The 22,369-nt window shown below is 49.9% G+C and overlaps 1 protein-coding gene across 10 annotated transcripts in view; it reads right to left on the bottom strand.

The window, feature by feature from the left end:
- Positions 1-22,369, bottom strand: part of LOC129838228 (membrane-associated guanylate kinase, WW and PDZ domain-containing protein 2-like) — a 316,505-nt gene that overhangs the window by 202,597 nt on the left and 91,539 nt on the right. For 8 of the 10 annotated variants that reach the window (XM_055905022.1, XM_055905024.1, XM_055905023.1 and 5 more), the window contains exon 2: positions 2,977-3,093. In XM_055905022.1, coding sequence (XP_055760997.1) covers positions 2,977-3,093 — 117 coding nt within the window. Of the gene's footprint in view, positions 1-2,976; positions 3,094-5,014; positions 5,412-22,369 lie in introns of those variants that run through there. The other 2 variants (XM_055905021.1, XM_055905020.1) reach the window with 2 other exon arrangements.

Here is a 22,369-nt window from a genome sequence, read left to right as displayed (position 1 = left end):
ATTTAATGGTGCTCTGTGGGATATTCAAAGTTTCAGATTATTTTTATAACCCAACCCTGATCTGTACTTCTCCACAACTTTGTCCCTGACCTGTTTGGAGAGCTCCTTGGTCTTCATGGTGCCGCTTGCTTGGTGGTGCCACTTGCTTAGTGGTGTTGCAGACTCTGGGGCCTTTCAGAACAGGTGTATATATACTGACATCATGTGACAGATCATGTGACACTTAGATTGCACACAGGTGGACTTTATTTCACTAATTATGTAACTTCTGAAGGTAATTGGTTGCACCAGATCTTATTTAGGGGCTTCATAGCAAAGGGGGTGAATACATATGCATGCACCACTTTTCCGCTTTTTTAATTTGAATTTTATTTTTTGAAACAAGTTATTTTTTAAATTTCACTTCACCAATTTGGACTATTTTGTGTATGTCCATCACATGAAATCCAAATAAAAATCTATTTAAATTCCAGGTTGTAATGCAACAAAATAGGAAAAACACCAAGAGGGATAAATTGTTTTGCAAGGCACTGTACGTGTATGGGTGAGGTTGTTAGGAACAGGTCTCTTGGTCTCTCACTCTCATCCCATGAGGTGTGTCATCACTCTTTTCCCACACTCCCCTGCCCACTTCCACTCGGCCTGTCCCTGCTCTGTCTCTCATCTGTCCATCTATCTCTCTCTCTCTCCTAGCACCACACGTTCCAGTCAATGGAAGTCCAAGGCCATGCAGCTACTGTGCTGCGGGAATAATGACTCACACTTCCTCTGATCATCCACTGCCAGTGCTCTCTCTTTCATTCCCCCTCCCTCCCTCCCTCCCTCCCTCCCTCCCTCCCTCCCTCCACAAACCCACCTCATGGAGTTATGGGAGAATAACACTGGTGCCCGCCTCTAACAAATAGGCCTTCTTGTACCTCTCATTTCCCTGTCCACAGAGGAGAGTCAAAATGGGCCTAATGAAATCTCCCTGACGTGCCTTGAAGAATGTCTCTCCATTATGGATACAGACAGATGGGCTGGAACGGCATGGCTAGGGTAATGCAGTATGAACGCACACACGCACAGATGCGCCCACACACACACGCAGACCCACACGCACGCAGACCCACACGCACGCAGACCCACACACACAAGCAGACCCACACACACAAGCAGACCCACACACACAAGCAGACCCACACACACACGCAGACCCACACACACACGCAGACCCACACACACACGCAGACCCACACACACACGCAGACCCACACACACAAGCAGACCCACACACACAAGCAGACCCACACACACAAGCAGACCCACACACACAAGCAGACCCACACACACACATTCACACAAACACGCTTCCAGTTAATAGCACCTAAGCTGACATTTTTGAGAGCAAATGTTGTATAGACAAATATCATGAGGACCATTAAACGAGTGAACACACATCACGGACAAACTGAAATGGTCCACCCAACAGCGCCACTTCAACCTCAGGCGGCTGAAGAAATTTGGCTTGGCACTTAAAATCCTCACAAACTTTTACAGGTGCACAATTGAGAGCATCCTGTCGGGCTGTATCACCGCCTGGTACGGCAACTGCATCGCCCGCAACCACAGGGCTCTCCAGAGGGTGGTGCGGTCTGCCATACGCATTACCAGGGGCAAACTACCTGCCCTCCAGGACACCTACGCAACCCGATGTCACAGGAAGGCTAAAAATATAATCACGGACAACAACCACCCGAGCCACTGCCTGTTCACCCCGCTATCATCCAGAAGACGAGGTCAGTACAGGTGCATCAAAGCTGGCACCAAGAGACTGAAAAACAGCTTCTATCTCAAGGCCATCAGACTGTTAAATAGCCATCACTAGCACATTAGAGACTGCTGCCCTATATACATAGACTTGAAATCACTGTCCACTTTAATACTTGGAACACTAGTCACTTGAATAATGTTTACATATTTTGCACTACTGGTCTCATACAGTATGTATATACTGTATTCTATTCTACTGTATTTTAGTCTATGCTGCTCTGACAATTTGACTTGAAATGTGTGTGTATAGTGTGTATTGTTGTGAAATTGTTAGACATTGCTTGTTTGATATATCTGCACTGTTGAAACTAGAAACACAAGCATTTCGCTACACCCGCAATAACACGTGTATGTGACCAATAAAATGTGATGTTGTGGATTAAACATCATCTCCTCCATAACATCATGACAGATAAGAACCTTGATGAGAAAACCTTATGCAGTGTCTACAGTATATTCATCTATATGCATTGTTGCCAATTAAACATAACAAACATGACTATTTAATCTCTGTTGACTGTTTCAGTCTAAATGCTGTCTAGGAGCACTGCTTCACACATACACACGTTCCATTAGTAGGCCAACGCTCTCCAAATGCAGTGCTGGAGGGCTGGCTAGATAGTCTCCCAGCTCAATTGACTAAAACTGGCATGGTTTTACAATAAATAGGCCTTAACCATGGTGCCCGCCTGCCTGCTGAGATTCAGGTGCTGATTACAGAACTGCGCTGCCAAGGTTCAATCTGAGTCCACCCTCCGCTGAGACAGGCGGCTGCAGGAGGCCAGGTTCATCCCTCCAGCCAAATCATGAAGCTGGATCATCCATTACTGAACCCAGCCAGACCAACAGAGAGTCAGCAGCTGCTGAAGAAGCGGAGGCTGGGAATGAAGACAGCAGATTCACATACCAATGTATTTCAACGATTGGAGGGAATCTACATGTTGTGTATCTATTTGACTTATTCCCAAGTTTGGAAAGTGAGATTTGAACCAGATCTGTGGATATCTCACAGCTAGTTTTTCCAGGTGGCATGGCCAGGAAACATGGAAGATTCTGTGTGTTATTGGACAGGTAGGCTGGGGTGGATGAAGAATATCTCCCTGTGAGAGGGCGAGAGGGACACCAGGTAAGAGATTGGGGACTGGGTCAGGGGGGGTTACTCACAGGGTATGGTGCGGAGGTAGAGGTTGTCTCTAATGATCTGCTGGAGCTCGTGGTCCACTGAGGCCTTCTGGAAGCGCAGGTTGAGGTAGTGACGCAGGTCCTTGTCTATGACGCCCCCTGGAGGAAAAGACCAATAACAACTCGGTAAGGCCTAAGAGCAGGTGTCATGGTCAGGGCCAGGAGTTTGTCCTGATCACGTGACCAGCAGTACGTTTTTCCTGTGGTCTGGAAAAACTCAACAGTCAAACCCATGATGTCACAATGGACAATATTAGCATATTATGCAAACAAACACCAAAGCATGGACCAGTGTGAGCTCTATCAATCAATCAATCAATCAATCAATCAATCACATTTATTTATAAAGTCCTTTTTACATCAGCAGTTGTCACAAAGTACTTCTACAGAAACCCAGCCTAAACCCCCAGAGAGCAAGCAATACAGATACAGAAGCAAGGTTCTATCGGTTCAACATCTGTCAACACAGCCGTTGGATTGGGAGTGAGGGTGTAAATTGGTGAATGAGGCAAACATGTGTTGAGAGAAATGTCTACACATCTAGACATAAATACGTGATGAGGTGTCTGGGGGGTCTTTCTCTCCCCCTCCCTCCTCTTCCACTCCTCCCCTCATCACCATTATGAATGGGCTAAAGTTCGCCCAATCTAAATTTGCCTCCTCAGCAGGATGGAGGGAGGGAACGAGGGAGGGGTCGAAGGGGAAGGAGAGAGGGAGGCAACGGCAAAGCTCCAGGGGGAGAGAGAGAGAGAGAGAGAGAGAGAGAGAGAGAGAGAGAGAGAGAGAGAGAGAGAGAGAGAGAGAGAGAGAGAGAGAGAGAGAGAGAGAGAGAGAGAGAGAGAGAGAGAGAGAGAGAGAGAGAGAGAGAGAGAGAGAGAGAGAGAGAGAGAGAGAGAGAGAGAGAGAGAGAGAGAGAGAGAGAGAGAGAGAGAGAGAGAGAGAGAGAGAGAGAGAGAGAGAGAGAGAGGGGGCTGGAATGGACACCTGCCTCACCGATACTCCACATTTGTACTACTACCACTCACTGTGTCTGTCTGTCTGCCTGTCTGTCTGACCCCATATATTCCACTCTTGTACCATCACACAATCCCACCTACACCATATACAGTGTTGACATCCACACACTCCACACACATAGCCTGCAACCACAGGAGGTTTAGTGGCACCTTAATTGGGGAGGACAGGCTTGTGGTAATGGCTGGAGTGGAGTATTTCCATGTGTTTGATGCCATTCCATTCGCTCCGTTCCAGATGTTATTATGAGCCGTCCTACCCTCAACAGCCTCCTGTGCCTACAATATCCTCTTGAAATATCCTCCATCTCAAGCCAACCAAGAGGGCACACGTCCTCAAACCAATGGAATTCCCACTGAAACAGGATGACTGAACAGACTTGTCATTTCCATTAATAATGATAAGAGAGACCCGGAGAGAAATGTTCCCCTAACCTTCAGCAGACACTAAAATACAGTGATTTGGCCCAATGCCTGGCAATGCTTAGGTCCTCTATCTCATCTTTCAGACCCCAAGGCAACGACATTCAAGCGTTCCGTCTGTTGGAGAGCATGCGCACTGACAGACACAACGCAATCTCAATGTGTCAGCCAGAGAGCGTTTTATAATGAGCGTCGAGAAGTCACATCAATTCATGAATAACCTACTTTTGAAGAACAAGTTTATCTGCCGACAACGTCGGAGGAATGTTTTATCTACTGCATTCTCCTTTCTCCCTCTCTCTCTCTCACACCACAACAACATTGTACAAATGTATAGCCTAAACATGAATTTATAATCAAAGACTATGCCTGAATAGGGTCAGATATAAAATCCTGTTCTGCAGAGGAAACAAAACAACCCAACCAGCCAATTGACATCAGCATGAGAAAAGAGGCTATGCCATGTTAATCCACACAGTAAAAAACAGACTGATTACATACATCATTCAACACGCACACACACACACACACACACACACGATACCTCTTCTCCCCCCCCCCCCCACACACACACACACACATACCTAAATTCACAGACGACACACAGTAAAATGCACCTCTTGCACGGCGGCTCTCACAGTTGAGTGTTATTGGCAGCCAGCTGTGTCAGTGTCCGTTCTCCACAGGTACGTATATCTCCACAAAGAGCCCAGCCAGCAGCAGCCTCTTCCAGGCTTACAGTCAGTACAGCAGTGAAGAAACCCCTCTCCTCCAGTCCCACTCACTGTGTCTATCTGTCTGATCCACACCACCTCTCCTGCTCAGTTCATCCACGGATGGGAGAGGAAGGGGAGATGAGGCAGGAGAAAGAACGAGAGAGAGAGAGTGTGTGTGTGAGTGAGAGAGAGAGAGGAGGAGAGAGGGAAGGGGGGTGCGTCAGTTGGGAGGCAACAAAGGAAGCAGGCTCCGGCGGTGTGGACCTATCACAATGAGATCCCTCTTTCCATTAGTCTGCGGGAAGTCCACTGGCTCCCCCTATCTGTGGCTGCCGGTAGCGCAGGGCAGAATATTATTTTCCCTCATGCAATCCTGGGTGCTCTGTACTTTGACAGCCCAGTCAGCCTTCTGCCCTCCTCCCAGAGCAGATGCCCCTCACTGGCACCACGTGACCCGCCTGTGACCCTGCGTCATTGCTCGTGACACATGAAAAAAAAAAGCTGTCCGGCCCACAACATGGGCTAAATGTGATGGTGCCAACAGCTGTCATCTGATTGAATAAAAACAATATGAGCTGTGGCCAGTAATTACTGTGTATTTACACTGCGCTGTTGCATGATGGGACAAACAAGCAGAATACTGGTGTCAGCACTTTCTCTGAACTCTTGGCAGCTCTCTGCCTCATTTGTCCAATCTCCCTCTTTAACTCTCTCCCTCGCTCTATCCGCCACTTTTTCACTCTCTTTCTCACTCTCACACAAACGCGCACTCACACACACACCACATAAGGAAAATAATCTGGCACGTTCTTCAGTAGATAGACATGGAGGGCAGGTGGATTCACTTCCAATGTCACTGAACATTCACCTAACATTAAAACACAATTCCTTACTATGAGCAGCACACAGATGTGATCTTCTTTCAGTGTGATTCCTGATGGGAACTTGAATGGGGACAAGATACCAGGGCTGACCCTTGGGGACTGGAGGACTGTGTAAGGACCATTAAGGACTGAAGAGGCTGCATCCTATAAACTCCACCTCTACATGTTGGGCTGTTGAGCGTGTGACCTTCATATAACCCACTTCCAGGAGGAGGATGGTAAAGTAGGTCTTCAGTTAGGTGCACTACAAATGCAGGTGAGTGTCCTCTCTATGACACAGGGCTGGTGAGGGATGACACAACCGTGTGTGTGTGTGTCATGTGCGTGCCGTGTGTGTGTGTGTGTGTGTGTGTGTGTGTGTGTGTGAGTGTCTGTGTGTGAATCAATGCAGTGTATGAGGAGGTCACTACAGCGTTCAGTCCTCTAGTGATGAGAACAGTGTGGAGTGTCTCTCCAGTGGGATGTGGCCATTTCTCATCCCTCTCACTCTGGGCTATCATGACACGCCTGACAAGTGAAGAGGATGGGGGGATGGGCAGAAGAGAAGAGAAGGAGAGGACAGGAGATATGGACAGAGAGTGACAGTCAGTGCAGCAGCGGTACAGAGGTAACACAGCAGCAGTAGTACTGTGATAACAGCAGCAGCAGTACTGAGGTAACAGTAGCAGCAGTACTGAGGTAACACAGCAGCAGTAGCACTGAGGTAACACAGCAGCAGCAGTACTGAGGTAACACAGCAGCAGAGGTACTGAGGTAACACAGCAGCAGAGGTAGTGAGGTAACACAGCAGCAGCAGTAGTACTGAGGGAACAGCAGCAGCAGTACTGAGGTAACACAGCAGCAGTAGCACTGAGATAACACAGCAGCAGTGAGGTAACACAGCAGCAGCAGTAGTACTGAGGGATAAGCAGCAGCAGTAATGAGGTAACACAGCAGCAGCGGTAGCACTGAGGTAACACAGCAGCAGCAGTGCTGAGGTAACACAGCAGCAGCGGTACTGAGGTAACACAGCAGCAGCAGTACTGAGGTAACACAGCAGCAGAGGTACTGAGGTAACACAGCAGCAGAGGTAGTGAGGTAACACAGCAGCAGGAGTACTGAGGTAACACAGCAGCAGCGGTACTGAGGTAACACAGCAGCAGAGGTAGTGAGGTAACACAGCAGCAGGAGTACTGAGGTAACACAGCAGCAGCGGTACTGAGGTAACACATCAGCAGCAATACTGATTCAATACAGCAGCAGTACTGAGTAAACACAGCAGTAGTAGCACTGAGTAAACACACCAGCAGCGGTACTGATGTAACACAGCAGCAGAAAAGAGGAAATAACAGCAGCAGAACTGAGGTAACACAGCAGCAGTACTGAGGTAAAACAGCAGCAGTGAGGTAACACAGCAGCAGCCGTGCTGAGGTAACACAGCAGCAGCAGTACTGAGGTAACACAGCAGCAGAGGTACTGAGGTAACACAGCAGCAGCAGTGCTGAGGTAACACAGCAGCAGCAGTACTGAGGTAACACAGCAGCAGAGGTACTGAGGTAACACAGCAGCAGCAGTACTGAGGTAACAGCAGCAGCAGCAGTACTGAGGTAACACAGCAGCAGTGAGGTAACACAGCAGCAGCAGTGCTGAGGTAACACAGCAGCAGCAGTACTGAGGTAACACAGCAGCAGTAGCACTGAGGTAACACAGCAGCAGCAGTGCTGAGGTAACACAGCAGCAGCAGTACTGAGGTAAAACAGCAGCAGCAGTACTGAGGTAAAACAGCAGCAGTAGCACTGAGGTAACACAGCAGCAGCAGTACTGAGGTAACACAGCAGCAGCAGTACTGAGGTAACACAGCAGCAGAGGGAGTGAGGTAACCGCAGCAGCAGCAGTACTGAGGTAACACAGCAGCAGCAGTACTGAGGTAACACAGCAGCAGAACTGAGGTAACAGTAGCAGCAGTACTGAGGTAACACAGCAGCAGAGGGACTGAGGTAACAGCAGCAGCAGCAGTACTGAGGTAACAGCAGCAATAGTCCTGAGGTAACAGTAGCAGCAGTACTGAGGTAACACAGCAGCAAAGGGACTGAGGTAACAGCAGCAGCAGCAGTACTGAGGTAACAGCAGCAATAGTCCTGAGGTAACACAGCAGCAGCGGTAGTGAGGTAACAGCAGCAGCAGCAGTACTGAGGTAACACAGCAGCAGCAGTAGTACTGAGGTAACACAGCAGCAGCAGTAGTACTGAGGGAACAGCAGCAGCAGTGCTGAGGTAACACAGCAGCAGCAGTACTGAGGTAACACAGCAGCAGTAGCACTGAGGTAACACAGCAGCAGCAGTGCTGAGGTAACACAGCAGCAGCAGTACTGAGGTAAAACAGCAGCAGCAGTACTGAGGTAAAACAGCAGCAGTAGCACTGAGGTAACACAGCAGCAGCAGTACTGAGGTAACACAGCAGCAGCAGTACTGAGGTAACACAGCAGCAGCAGTACTGAGGTAACACAGCAGCAGTAGTACTGAGGTAACACAGCAGCAGTAGCACTGAGGTAACACAGCAGCAGCAGTACTGAGGTAACACAGCAGCAGCAGTACTGAGGTAACACAGCAGCAGCAGTACTGAGGTAAAACAACAGCAGCAGTACTGAGGTAACACAGCAGCAGTGGTACTGAAGTAACACAGCAACAGCGGTACTGAGGTAACACAGCAGCAGCAGTACTGAGGTAACACAGCAGCAGCAGTACTGAGGTAACACAGCAGCAGAGGGAGTGAGGTAACCGCAGCAGCAGCAGTACTGAGGTAACACAGCAGCAGTAGCACTGAGGTAACAGCAGCAGCAGTATTGAGGTAACAGTAGTAGCAGTACTGAGGTAACACAGCAGCAGAGGTACTGAGGTAACAGCAGCAGCAGCAGTACTGAGGTAACAACAGCAATAGTACTGAGGTAACACAGCAGCAGAGGTAGTGACGTAAAAGCAGCAGCAGCAGCAGTACTGAGGTAACACAGCAGCAGCAGTACTGAGGTAACACAGCAGCAGTAGCACTGAGGTAACAGCAGCAGCAGTACTGAGGTAACACAGCAGCAGCGGTACTGAGGTAACACAGCAGAAGTGGTACTGAGGTAACAGTAGCAGCAGAGGTACTGAGGTAACAGCAGCAGCAGCAGTACTGAGGTAACACAGCAGCAGTAGCACTGAGGTAACACAGCAGCAGTAGCACTGAGGTAACACAGCAGCAGCAGTAGTACTGAGGTAACACAGCAGCAGCGGTACTGAGGTAACACAGCAGAAGTGGTACTGAGGTAACACAGCAGCAGCAGTACTGAGGTAACACAGCAGCAGTGGTACTGAGGTAACAGCAGCAGCAGTACTCAGGAAACACAGCAGAAAAGGTACTGAGGTAACACAGCAGAAGAGGTACTGAGGTAACACAGCAGCAGAGGTACTGAGGTAACAGCAGCAGCATTGGTACTGAGGTAACACAGCAGCAGCAGTACTGAGGTAACACAGCAGCAGCAGTACTGAGGTAACACAGCAGCAGTAGCACTGAGGTAACAGCAGCAGCAGTATTGAGGTAACAGTAGCAGGAGTACTGAGGTAACAGTAGCAGCAGTACTGAGGTAACACAGCAGCAGAGGTACTGAGGTAACAGCAGCAGCAGCAGTACTGAGGTAACAGCAGCAATAGTACGGAGGTAACACAGCAGCAGAGGTAGTGACGTAAAAGCAGCAGCAGCAGCAGTACTGAGGTAACACAGCAGCAGCAGTACTGAGGTAACAGTAGCAGCAGAGGTACTGAGGTAACAGTAGCAGCAGAGGTACTGAGGTAACAGCAGCAGCAGCAGTACTGAGGTAACACAGCAGCAGTAGCACTGAGGTAACACAGCAGCAGTAGCACTGAGGTAACACAGCAGCAGCAGTAGTACTGAGGTAACAGTAGCAGCAGTGCTGAGGTAACACAGCAGCAGCGGTACTGAGGTAACACAGCAGAAGTGGTAATGAGGTAACACAGCAGCAGCAGTACTGAGGTAACACAGCAGCAGTGGTACTGAGGTAACAGCAGCAGCAGTACTCAGGAAACACAGCAGAAGAGGTACTGAGGTAACACAGCAGCAGAGGTACTGAGGTAACAGCAGCAGCATTGGTACTGAGGTAACACAGCAGCATTGGTACTGAGGTAACACAGCAGCATTGGTACTGAGGTAACACAGCCGCATTGGTACTGAGGTAACACAGCAGCATTGGTACTGAGGTAACACAGCAGCATTGGTACTGAGGTACCACAGCAGCAGCGGTACTGAAGTAACACAGCAACAGCGTTACTAAAGTAACACAGCAACAGCGGTACTGAGGTAACACAGCAGCAGCAGTACTGAGGTAACACAGCAGCAGCAGTAGCATTACTGAGGTAACAGCAGCAGCTTTACTGGGGTAACAGCAGCAGCTTTACTGGGGTAACAGCAGCAGCAGTGGTACTGAGGTAACACAGCAGCAGTGGTACTGAGGTAACACAGCAGCAGTGGTACTGAGGTAACACAGCAGCAGTGGTACTGAGGTAACAGCAGAAATAGTAGTGAGGTAAAAGCAGCAGCAGCAGTACTGAGGTAACACAGCAGCAGTGGTACAGAGGTAACACAGCAGCAGTGGTACTGAGGTAACACAGCAGCAGTGGTACTGAGGTAACAGCAGAAGTAGTAGTAATGAGGTAACACAGAAGCAGTGGTACTGAGGTAACAGCAGCAGCAGTGGTACTGAGGTAACACCAGCAGTAGTACTGAGGTAACACAGCAGCAGTAGTACTGATGTAACACAGCAGCAGCAGCGGTACTGAGATAATATAGCAGCAGCACTACTGAGGTAACACAGCAGCAGTAACACTGAGGTAACACAGCAGCAGTAGTATGGGGGAAACACAGCAGCAGCAGTACTGAGGTAACACAGTAGCAGCAGTACTTAGGTAACACAGCAGAAGCAGTACTGAGGTAACACAGCAGTAGGGGTACTGAGGTAACACAGCAGGAGGGGTACTGAGGTAACACAGGAGCATTGGCAGTGAGGAAACACAGCAGCAGGAGTACTGCGGTAACACAGCAGCAGCGGTACTAAGGTAACACACCAGCAGCGGAACTGATGTAACACAGAAGCAGTAAAGAGGAAACAACAGCAGCAGAACAGAGGTAACACAGCAGCAGAACTGAGGTAACACAGCAGCAGTAGTACTGAGGTAACACAGCAGCAGTAGACCTGAGGTAACACAGCAGCAGCAGTACTGAGGTAACACAACAGCAGCCGACCTGAGGAAACACAGCAGCAGTACTGAGGAAACACAGCAGCAGTAGAACTGAGGTAACACAGCAGCAGGGGAACTGAGGCAACACAGCAGTTGCAGTACTGAGAAAACACAGCAGCAGTAGTACTAAGGTAACACAGCAGCAGCAGTACTGAAGTAACACAGCAGCAGCAGTACTGAGTTAACACAGCAGCAGCAGTACTGAGGTAACAGTAGCAGCAGTACTGAGGTAACAGTAGCAGAAGAGGTACTGAGGTAACAGCAGCAGCAGCAGTACTGAGGTAACAGCAGCAATAGTACTGAGGTAACACAGCAGCAGGAGTAGTACTAAGGTAACACAGCAGCAGAGGTACTGAGGTAACAGCAGCAGCATTGGTACTGAGGTAACACAGCAGCATTGGTACTGAGGTAACACAGCAGCATTGGTACTGAGGTAACACAGCAGCATTGGTACTGAGGTAACACAGCAGCAGTGGTTCTGAAGTAACACAGCAACAGCGGTACTAAAGTAACACAGCAACAGCGGTACTGAGGTAACACAGCAGCAGCAGCACTGAGGTGACACAGAAGCAGGGGTACTGAAGTAACACAGCAGCAGCGGTACTGAGGTAACACAGCAGCAGCAGTACTGAGGTAACACAGCAGCAGCAGTACTGAGGTAACACAGCAACAATGGTACTGAGGTAACACAGCAGCAGCGGTACTGAGGTAACAGCATCAGCGGTACTGCGGTAACAGCAGCAGGAGTACTGAGGTAACACAGCAGCAGCAGTAGCATTACTGAGGTAACAGCAGCAGCTTTACTGGGGTAACAGCAGCAGTAGTACTGAGGTAACAGCAGCAGTAGTACTGAGGTAACAAAGCAGCAGTGGTACTGAGGTAACACAGCAGCAGTGGTACAGAGGTAACAGCAGAAATAGTACTGAGGTAAAAGCAGCAGCAGCAGTAATGAGGTAACACAGAAGCAGTGGTACTGAGGTAACAGCAGCAGCAGTGGTACTGAGGTAACACCAGCAGTAGTACTGATGTAACACAGCAGCAGCAGCGGTACTGAGATAATATAGCAGCAGCACTACTGAGGTAACACAGCAGCAGCAGTACTGAGGTAACACAGCAGCAGCAGTACTGAGGTAACACAGCAGAAGCAGTACTGAGGTAATACAGCAGCAGCGGTACTGAGATAACACAGCAACAGCGGTACTGAGGTAACATAGCAGTAGTAGCACTGAGGTAACAGCAGCAGTAGTACTGAGGTAACAGCAGCAGCAGTAGCAGTGAGGTAACACAGCAGCAGCAGTACTGATGTAACACAGCAGCAGCGGTACTGAGGTAACACAGCAGCAGTGAGGTAACACAGCAGCAGCAGTACTGAGGTAACACAGCAGCAGCTGTACTGAGGTAACACAGCAGCAGAGGTACTGAGGTAACAGCAGCAGCAGCAGTACTGAGGTAACACAGCAGCAGCAGTACTGAGGGAACAAAGCAGCAGTAGCAATGAGGTAACAGCAGCAGCAGTACTGAGGTAACAGTAGCAGCAGTACTGAAGTAACACAGCAGCAGAGGTACTGCGGTAACAGTAGAAGCAGTACTGAGGTAACACAGCAGCAGAGGTACTAAGGTAACACAGCAGCAGTAGCACTGAGGTAACACAGCAGCAGCAGTAGTACTGAGGTAACACAGCAGCAGCTGTACTGAGGTAACACAGCAGCAGCGGTACTGAGGTAACAGCAGCAGCAGCAGCAGTACTGAGGTAACACAGCAGCAGCAGTACTGAGGGAACAAAGCAGCAGTAGCAATGAGGTAACAGCAGCAGCAGTACTGAGGTAACAGTAGAAGCAGTACTGAAGTAACACAGCAGCAGAGGTACTGAGGTAACAGTAGCAGCAGTACTGAGGTAACACAGCAGCAGAGGTACTAAGGTAACACAGCAGCAGTAGCACTGAAGTAACACAGCAGCAGTAGCACTGAGGTAACACAGCAGCAGCAGTAGTACTGAGGTAACACAGCAGCAGCGGTACTGAGGTAACAAAGCAGCAGTAGCTCTGAGGTAGCACAGCAGCAGTGGTAGAGGTAACACAGCAGCAGCAGTACTGAGGTAACACAGCAGCAGGAGTGGTACTGAGGTAACAGCAGCAGCAGTGGTACTGAGGTAACAGCAGCAGCAGTAGTACTGAGGTAACAGCAGCAGCAGTAGCACTGAGGTAACACAGCAGCAGTAGTACTAAGATAACACAGCAGCAGTGGTACTGAGGTAACACAGCAGCAGAGGTACTGAGGTAACACAGCAGCAGAGGTACTGAGGTAACACAGCAGCAGAGGTACTGAGGTAACACAGCAGCAGTAGTACTGCGGTAACACAGCAGCAGTAGTGTTGAGGTAACAGCAGCAGCAGTGGTACTGAGGTAACAGCAGCAGCAGTAGTACTGAGGTAACACAGCAGCAGAGGTACTGAGGTAACACAGCAGCAGAGGTACTGAGGTAACACAGCAGCAGTAGTACTGAGGTAACAGCAGCAGCATTGGTACTGAGGTAACAGCAGCAGCAGTGGTACTGAGGTAACAGCAGCAGCAGTAGTACTGAGGTAACAGCAGCAGCAGTAGCACTGAGGTAACACAGCAGCAGTAGTACTAAGGTAACACAGCAGCAGTGGTACTGAGGTAACACAGCAGCAGAGGTACTGAGGTAACACAGCAGCAGCAGTACTGAGGTAACACAGCAGCAGTGGTACTGAGGTAACACAGCAGCAGCAGTACTGAGGTAACACAGCAGAAGCAGTACTGAGGTAATACAGCAGCAGCGGTACTGAGGTAATACAGCAGCAGCGGTACTGAGGTAACACAGCAACAGCGGTACTGAGGTAACAGCAGCAGGAGTGGTACTGAGGTAACATGGCAGCAGCGGTACTGAGGTAACATGGCAGCAGCGGTACTGAGGTAACACAGCAGCAGCAGTACTGAGGTAACACAGCAGCAGCGGTACTGATGTAACACAGCAGCAGCGGTACTGTGGTAACACAGCAGCAGTGAGGTAACACAGCAGCAGCAGTACTGAGGTAACACAGCAGCACCTGTACTGAGGTAACACAGCAGCAGAGGTACTGAGGTAACAGCAGCAGCAGCAGTACTGAGGTAACACAGCAGCAGCAGTACTGAGGGAACAAAGCAGCAGTAGCAATGAGGTAACAGCAGCAGCAGTACTGAGGTAACAGTAGCAGCAGTACTGAAGTACCACAGCAGCAGAGGTACTGAGGTAACAGTAGCAGCAGTACTGAGGTAACACAGCAGCAGAGGTACTAAGGTAACACAGCAGCAGTAGCACTGAGGTAACACAGCAGCAGCAGTAGAACTGAGGTAACACAGCAGCAGCTGTACTGAGGTAACACAGCAGCAGCAGTACTGAGGTAACACAGCAGCTGCAGTACTGAGGGAACAAAGCAGCAGTAGCAATGAGGTAACAGCAGCAGCAGTACTGAGGTAACAGTAGCAGCAGTACTGAAGTAACACAGCAGCAGAGGTACTGAGGTAACAGAAGCAGCAGTACTGAGGTAACAGCAGCAGAGGTACTAAGGTAACACAGCAGCAGTAGCACTGAGGTAACACAGCAGCAGTAGCACTGAGGTAACACAGCAGCAGCAGTAGTACTGAGGTAACACAGCAGCAGCGGTACTGAGGTAACAAAGCAGCAGTAGCTCTGAGGTAGGACAGCAGCAGTGGTAGAGGTAACACAGCAGCAGCAGTACTGAGGTAACACAGCAGCAGGAGTGGTACTGAGGTAACAGCAGCAGCAGTGGTACTGAGGTAACATCAGCAGCAGTAGTACTGAGGTAACAGCAGCAGCAGTAGCACTGAGGTAACACAGCAGCAGTAGTACTAAGGTAACACAGCAGCAGCGGTACTGAGGTAACACAGCAGCAGCAGTACTGAGGTAACACAGCAGCAGCAGTACTGAGGTAACACAGCAACAATGGTACTGAGGTAACACAGCAGCAGCGGTACTGAGGTAACAGCATCAGCGGTACTGCGGTAACAGCAGCAGGAGTACTGAGGTAACACAGCAGCAGCAGTAGCATTACTGAGGTAACAGCAGCAGCTTTACTGGGGTAACAGCAGCAGTAGTACTGAGGTAACAGCAGCAGTAGTACTGAGGTAACAAAGCAGCAGTGCTACTGAGGTAACACAGCAGCAGTGGTACAGAGGTAACAGCAGAAATAGTACTGAGGTAAAAGCAGCAGCAGCAGTACTGAGGTAACACAGCAGCAGTGGTACAGAGGTAACAGCAGAAGTAGTAGTAATGAGGTAACACCAGCAGTAGTACTGATGTAACACAGGAGCAGCAGCGGTACTGAGATAATATAGCAGCAGCACTACTGAGGTAACACAGCAGCAGCAGTACTGAGGTAACACAGCAGCAGCAGTACTGAGGTAACACAGCAGCAGCAGTACTGAGGGAACAGCAGCAGCAGTACTGAGGTAACACAGCAGAAGCAGTACTGAGGTAATACAGCAGCAGCGGTACTGAGATAACACAGCAACAGCGGTACTGAGGTAACACAGCAGCAGTAGCACTGAGGTAACAGCAGCAGTGGTACTGAGGTAACACGGCAGCAGCAGTACTGAGGTAACACAGCAGCAGCAGTACTGATGTAACACAGCAGCAGCGGTACTGAGGTAACACAGCAGCAGTGAGGTAACACAGCAGCAGCAGTACTGAGGTAACACAGCAGCAGCTGTACTGAGGTAACACAGCAGCAGAGGTACTGAGGTAACACAGCAGCAGTAGCACTGAGGTTACACAGCAGCAGTAGTACTAAGGTAACACAGCAGCAGTGGTACTGAGGTAACACAGCAGCAGAGGTACTGAGGTAACACAGCAGCAGAGGTACTGAGGTAACACAGCAGCAGTAGTACTGCGGTAACAGCAGCAGCAATAGTGTTGAGGTAACAGCAGCAGTAGTACTGAGGTAACAGCAGCCCAGCGGTACTGAGGTAACACAGCAGCAGCAGTACTGAGGTAAAACAGCAGCAGCGGTACTGAGGTAACACAGCAGCAGCGGTTCTGAGGTAACACAGCAGCAGTAGCACTGAGGTAACAGCAGCAGCAGTACTGAGGTAACAGTAGTAACAGTACTGAGGTAACACAGCAGCAGAGGTACTGAGGTAACAGCAGCAGTTCTGAGGTAACAGCAGCAGCAGCAGTACTGAGGTAACAGCAGCAGCAGCGGTACTGAGGTAACACAGCAGCAGAGGTAGTGAGGTAACAGCAGCAGCAGCAGTACTGAGGTAACAGCAGAAGAAGTACTGAGGTAACACAGCAGCAGCAGCGGTACTGAGGTAACACAGCAGCAGCAGTACTGAGGTAACACAGCAACAATGGTACTGAGGTAACACAGCAGCAGCGGTACTGAGGTAACAGCATCAGCGGTACTGCGGTAACAGCAGCAGGAGTACTGAGGTAACACAGCAGCAGCAGTAGCATTACTGAGGTAACAGCAGCAGCTTTACTGGGGTAACAGCAGCAGTAGTACTGAGGTAACAGCAGCAGTAGTACTGAGGTAACAAAGCAGCAGTGCTACTGAGGGAACACAGCAGCAGTGGTACAGAGGTAACAGCAGAAATAGTACTGAGGTAAAAGCAGCAGCAGCAGTACTGAGGTAACACAGCAGCAGTGGTACAGAGGTAACAGCAGAAGTAGTAGTAATGAGGTAACACCAGCAGTAGTACTGATGTAACACAGGAGCAGCAGCGGTACTGAGATAATATAGCAGCAGCACTACTGAGGTAACACAGCAGCAGCAGTACTGAGGTAACACAGCAGCAGCAGTACTGAGGTAACACAGCAGCAGCAGTACTGAGGGAACAGCAGCAGCAGTACTGAGGTAACACAGCAGAAGCAGTACTGAGGTAATACAGCAGCAGCGGTACTGAGATAACACAGCAACAGCGGTACTGAGGTAACACAGCAGCAGTAGCACTGAGGTAACAGCAGCAGTGGTACTGAGGTAACACGGCAGCAGCAGTACTGAGGTAACAGCAGCAGCAGTACTGATGTAACACAGCAGCAGCGGTACTGAGGTAACACAGCAGCAGTGAGGTAACACAGCAGCAGCAGTACTGAGGTAACACAGCAGCAGCTGTACTGAGGTAACACAGCAGCAGAGGTACTGAGGTAACAGCAGCAGCAGTAGTACTGAGGTAACAGCAGCAGCAGTAGCACTGAGGTTACACAGCAGCAGTAGTACTAAGGTAACACAGCAGCAGTGGTACTGAGGTAACACAGCAGCAGAGGTACTGAGGTAACACAGCAGCAGAGGTACTGAGGTAACACAGCAGCAGTAGTACTGCGGTAACAGCAGCAGCAATAGTGTTGAGGTAACAGCAGCAGTAGTACTGAGGTAACAGCAGCCCAGCGGTACTGAGGTAACACAGCAGCAGCAGTACTGAGGTAAAACAGCAGCAGCGGTACTGAGGTAACACAGCAGCAGCGGTTCTGAGGTAACACAGCAGCAGTAGCACTGAGGTAACAGCAGCAGCAGTACTGAGGTAACAGTAGTAACAGTACTGAGGTAACACAGCAGCAGAGGTACTGAGGTAACAGCAGCAGTTCTGAGGTAACAGCAGCAGCAGCAGTACTGAGGTAACAGCAGCAGCAGCGGTACTGAGGTAACACAGCAGCAGAGGTAGTGAGGTAACAGCAGCAGCAGCAGTACTGAGGTAACAGCAGAAGAAGTACTGAGGTAACACAGCAGCAGCAGCGGTACTGAGGTAACACAGCAGCAGCAGTACTGAGGTAACACAGCAGCAGAGGTAGTGAGGTAACAGCAGCAGCAGCTGTACTGAGGTAACACAGCAGCAGTAGCACTGAGGTAACAGCAGCAGCAGCAGTTCTGAGGTAACAGCAGCAATAGTACTGAGGTAACACAGCAGCAGTAGCACTGAGGTAACACAGCAGCAGCAGAGGTACTGAGGTAACACAGCAGCAGCAGTACTGAGGTAACACAGCAGCAGCAGCGGTACTGAGGTAACACAGCAGCAGTTGTACTGAGGTAACACAGCAGCAGTAGCACTGAGGTAACACAGCAGCAGCAGCGGTACTGAGGTAACACAGCAGCAGTTGTACTGAGGTAACACAGCAGCAGCAGTACTGAGGTAACACAGCAGCAGCAGTCCTGAGGTAACACAGCAGCAGGAGTGGTACTAAGGTAACAGCAGCAGGAGTACTGAGGTAACAGCATCAGCAGTGGTACTGAGGTAACAGCAGCAGCAGTAGTACTGAGGTAACACAGCAGCAGTGGTACTGAGGTAACAGCAGCAGCAGTGGTACTGAGGTAACACAGCAGCAGAGGTACTGAGGTAACACAGCAGCAGGGGTACTGAGGTAACACAGCAGCAGCAGTACTGATGTAACACAGCAGCAGCGGTACTGAGGTAACACAGCAGCAGAGGTACTGAGGTAACAGCAGCAGCAGCAGTACTGAGGTAACACAGCAGCAGCAGTACTGAGGGAACAAAGCAGCAGTAGCAATGAGGTAACAGAAGCAGCAGTACTGAGGTAACAGTAGCAGCAGTACTGAAGTAACACAGCAGCAAAGGTACTGAGGTAACAGTAGCAGCAGTACTGAGGTAACACAGCAGCAGAGGTACTAAGGTAACACAGCAGCAGTAGCACTGAGGTAACACAGCAGCAGCAGTAGTACTGAGGTAACACAGCAGCAGCTGTACTGAGGTAACACAGCAGCAGAGGTACTGAGGTAACAGCAGCAGCAGCAGTACTGAGGTAACACAGCAGCAGCAGTACTGAGGGAACAAAGCAGCAGTAGCAATGAGGTAACAGCAGCAGCAGTACTGAGGTAACAGTAGCAGCAGTACTGAAGTAACACAGCAGCAGAGGTACTGAGGTAACAGTAGCAGCAGTACTGAGGTAACACAGCAGCAGAGGTACTAAGGTAACACAGCAGCAGTAGCACTGAGGTAACACAGCAGCAGTAGCACTGAGGTAACACAGCAGCAGCAGTAGTACTGAGGTAACACAGCAGCAGCGGTACTGAGGTAACAAAGCAGCAGTAGCACTGAGGTAACACAGCAGCAGTGGTAGAGGTAACACAGCAGCAGTGGTAGAGGTAACACAGCAGCAGGAGTGGTACTGAGGTAACAGCAGCAGCAGTGGTACTGAGGTAACAGCAGCAGCAGTAGTACTGAGGTAACAGTAGCAGCAGTAGCACTGAGGTAACACAGCAGCAGTAGTACTAAGGTAACACAGCAGCAGTGGTACTGAGGTAACACAGCAGCAGAGGTACTGAGGTAACACAGCAGCAGAGGTACTGAGGTAACACAGCAGCAGTAGTACTGCGGTAACAGCAGCAGCAATAGTGTTGAGGTAACAGCAGCAGTAGTACTGAGGTAACAGCAGCAGGAGTGGTACTGAGGTAACAGCAGCAGCAGTGGTACTGAGGTAACAGCAGCAGCAGTAGTACTGAGGTAACAGCAGCAGCAGTAGCACTGAGGTAACACAGCAGCAGTAGTACTAAGGTAACACAGCAGCAGTGGTACTGAGGTAACACAGCAGCAGAGGTACTGAGGTAACACAGCAGCAGAGGTACTGAGGTAACACAGCAGCAGCGGTTCTGAGGTAACACAGCAGCAGTAGCACTGAGGTAACAGCAGCAGCAGTACTGAGGTAACAGTAGCAGCAGTACTGAGGTAACACAGCAGCAGAGGTACTGAGGTAACAGCAGCAGTTCTGAGGTAACAGCAGCAGCAGCGGTACTGAGGTAACACAGCAGCAGAGGTAGTGAGGTAACAGCAGAAGAAGTACTGAGGTAACACAGCAGCAGCAGCGGTACTGAGGTAACACAGCAGCAGCAGTACTGAGGTAACACAGCAGCAGAGGTAGTGAGGTAACAGCAGCAGCAGCTGTACTGAGGTAACACAGCAGCAGTAGCACTGAGGTAACAGCAGCAGCAGCAGTTCTGAGGTAACAGCAGCAATAGTACTGAGGTAACACAGCAGCAGCAGCGGTACTGAGGTAACACAGCAGCAGTAGCACTGAGGTAACACAGCAGCAGCAGCGGTACTGAGGTAACACAGCAGCAGTTGTACTGAGGTAACACAGCAGCAGCAGTACTGAGGTAACACAGCAGCAGCAGTACTGAGGTAACACAGCAGCAGCAGTCCTGAGGTAACACAGCAGCAGGAGTGGTACTAAGGTAACAGCAGCAGGAGTACTGAGGTAACAGCATCAGCAGTGGTACTGAGGTAACAGCAGCAGCAGTAGTACTGAGGTAACACAGCAGCAGTGGTACTGAGGTAACAGCAGCAGCAGTGGTACTGAGGTAACACAGCAGCAGAGGTACTGAGGTAACACAGCAGCAGGGGTACTGAGGTAACACAGCAGCAGCAGTAGCATTACTGAGGTAACACAGCAGCAGTGGTACTGAGGTAACAGCAGCAGCAGCGGTACTGAGGTAACACAGCAGCAGAGGTACTGAGGTAACACAGCAGCAGAGGTACTGAGGTAACAGCAGCAGCAGTGGTACTGAGGTAACAGCAGCAGGAGTGGTACTGAGGTAACACAGCAGCAGTACTGAGGTAACACAGCAGCAGTAGTAGTACTGAGGTAACAGCAGCAGTAGTAGTACTGAGGTAACACAGCAGCAGCGGTACTGAGGTAACAGCACCAGCGGTACTGAGGTAACACAGCAGCAGCAGTACTGAGGTAACGCAGCAGCAGCGGTACTGAGGTAACGCAGCAACAGCGGTACTGAGGTAACACAGCAGCAGCAGTACTGAGGTAACACAGCAGCAGAGGTACTGAGGTAACACAGCAGCAGAGGTACTGAGGTAACACAGCAGCAGTAGTACTGAGGTAACACAGCAGCAGAGGTACTGAGGTAACACAGCAGCAGAGGTACTGCGGTAACACAGCAGCAGAGGTACTGAGGTAACACAGCAGCAGAGGTACTGAGGTAACACAGCAGCAGAGGTACTGAGGTAACACAGCAGCAGTAGTACTGAGGTAACAGCAGCAGAGGTACTGAGTTAACAGCAGCAGTAGTACTGAGGTAACAGCAGCAGCAATAGTGTTGAGGTAACAGCAGCAGTCGTACTGAGGTAACAGCAGCAGTAGTACTGAGGTAACAGCAGCAGTAGTACTGAGGTAACAGCAGCAGCAGTAGTACTGAGGTAACAGCAGCAGTAGTACTGAGGTAACAGCATCAGCAGTAGTACCGAGGTAACAGCAGCAGCAGTAGTACTGAGGTAACAGCAGCAGTAGTACTGAGGTAACAGCAGCAGTAGTACTGAGGTAACAGCAGCAGTAGTACTGAGGTAACAGCAGCAGTAGTACTGAGGTAACAGCAGCAGTAGTACTGAGGTAACAGCAGCAGTAGTACTGAGGTAACAGCAGCAGCAGTAGTACTGAGGTAACAGCAGCAGTAGTACTGAGGTAACAGCAGCAGCAGTACTGAGGTAACAGCAGCAGCAGTAGTACTGTAGCAGAGAGACAACCTGGACTTAGACAAATGCATGCAAATAAACATGCTGAAGCAAAGGCAGACACACACTGTCCACAGTATCAGAGAATTACAGAACATGCATGAACATTACAATATGTGCAAGGTAACCTGTAGGCATATCTACATACATCACAAAATGTCTCTTAAGTGTGACCTTGACAGAAACCACTCAGGCTATTTTCTCTGTAGGCTATCTAGATGCAGTAGTGTTTTAGACTCAGATAGAAAAGGTCACCAGCCGCCTTCAGTGGACCAAACGCCTCTAGAAACCAATCTATGTGGGAAACGACTGTTCTCCTTCCACAGCAGAGGTAAGCAGGTGTCATGGAAGCCCCTGGAGAAGGAACAGGCTGTGGAGTCTAAAAGTGAGGAGGGAGACAGCTGTTCCCCTCTGGGAGTTGTGAGCTCAGAGAGGTGCCTCGTATGCTACATCATTTAGACTAGCCTAGCGTTACCAGCCTGAGAGGTGCCTTTTTACCACGGCTAGCGTAGCCTATCCTAGCGCTGACTATTTACCAGCCTGTTGTGTTCAGCTCAGGTGAAACCACCCAATAGTCCTCCA

The sequence above is a fragment of the Salvelinus fontinalis genome, chromosome 39 (assembly GCF_029448725.1).
Source record: "Salvelinus fontinalis isolate EN_2023a chromosome 39, ASM2944872v1, whole genome shotgun sequence".
In the NCBI taxonomy this organism is placed as follows: Eukaryota; Metazoa; Chordata; class Actinopteri; order Salmoniformes; family Salmonidae; genus Salvelinus; species Salvelinus fontinalis.
The sequence above is the reverse complement of the archived record's forward strand: the minus strand, read 5'-3'. Positions and strand labels throughout refer to the sequence as shown.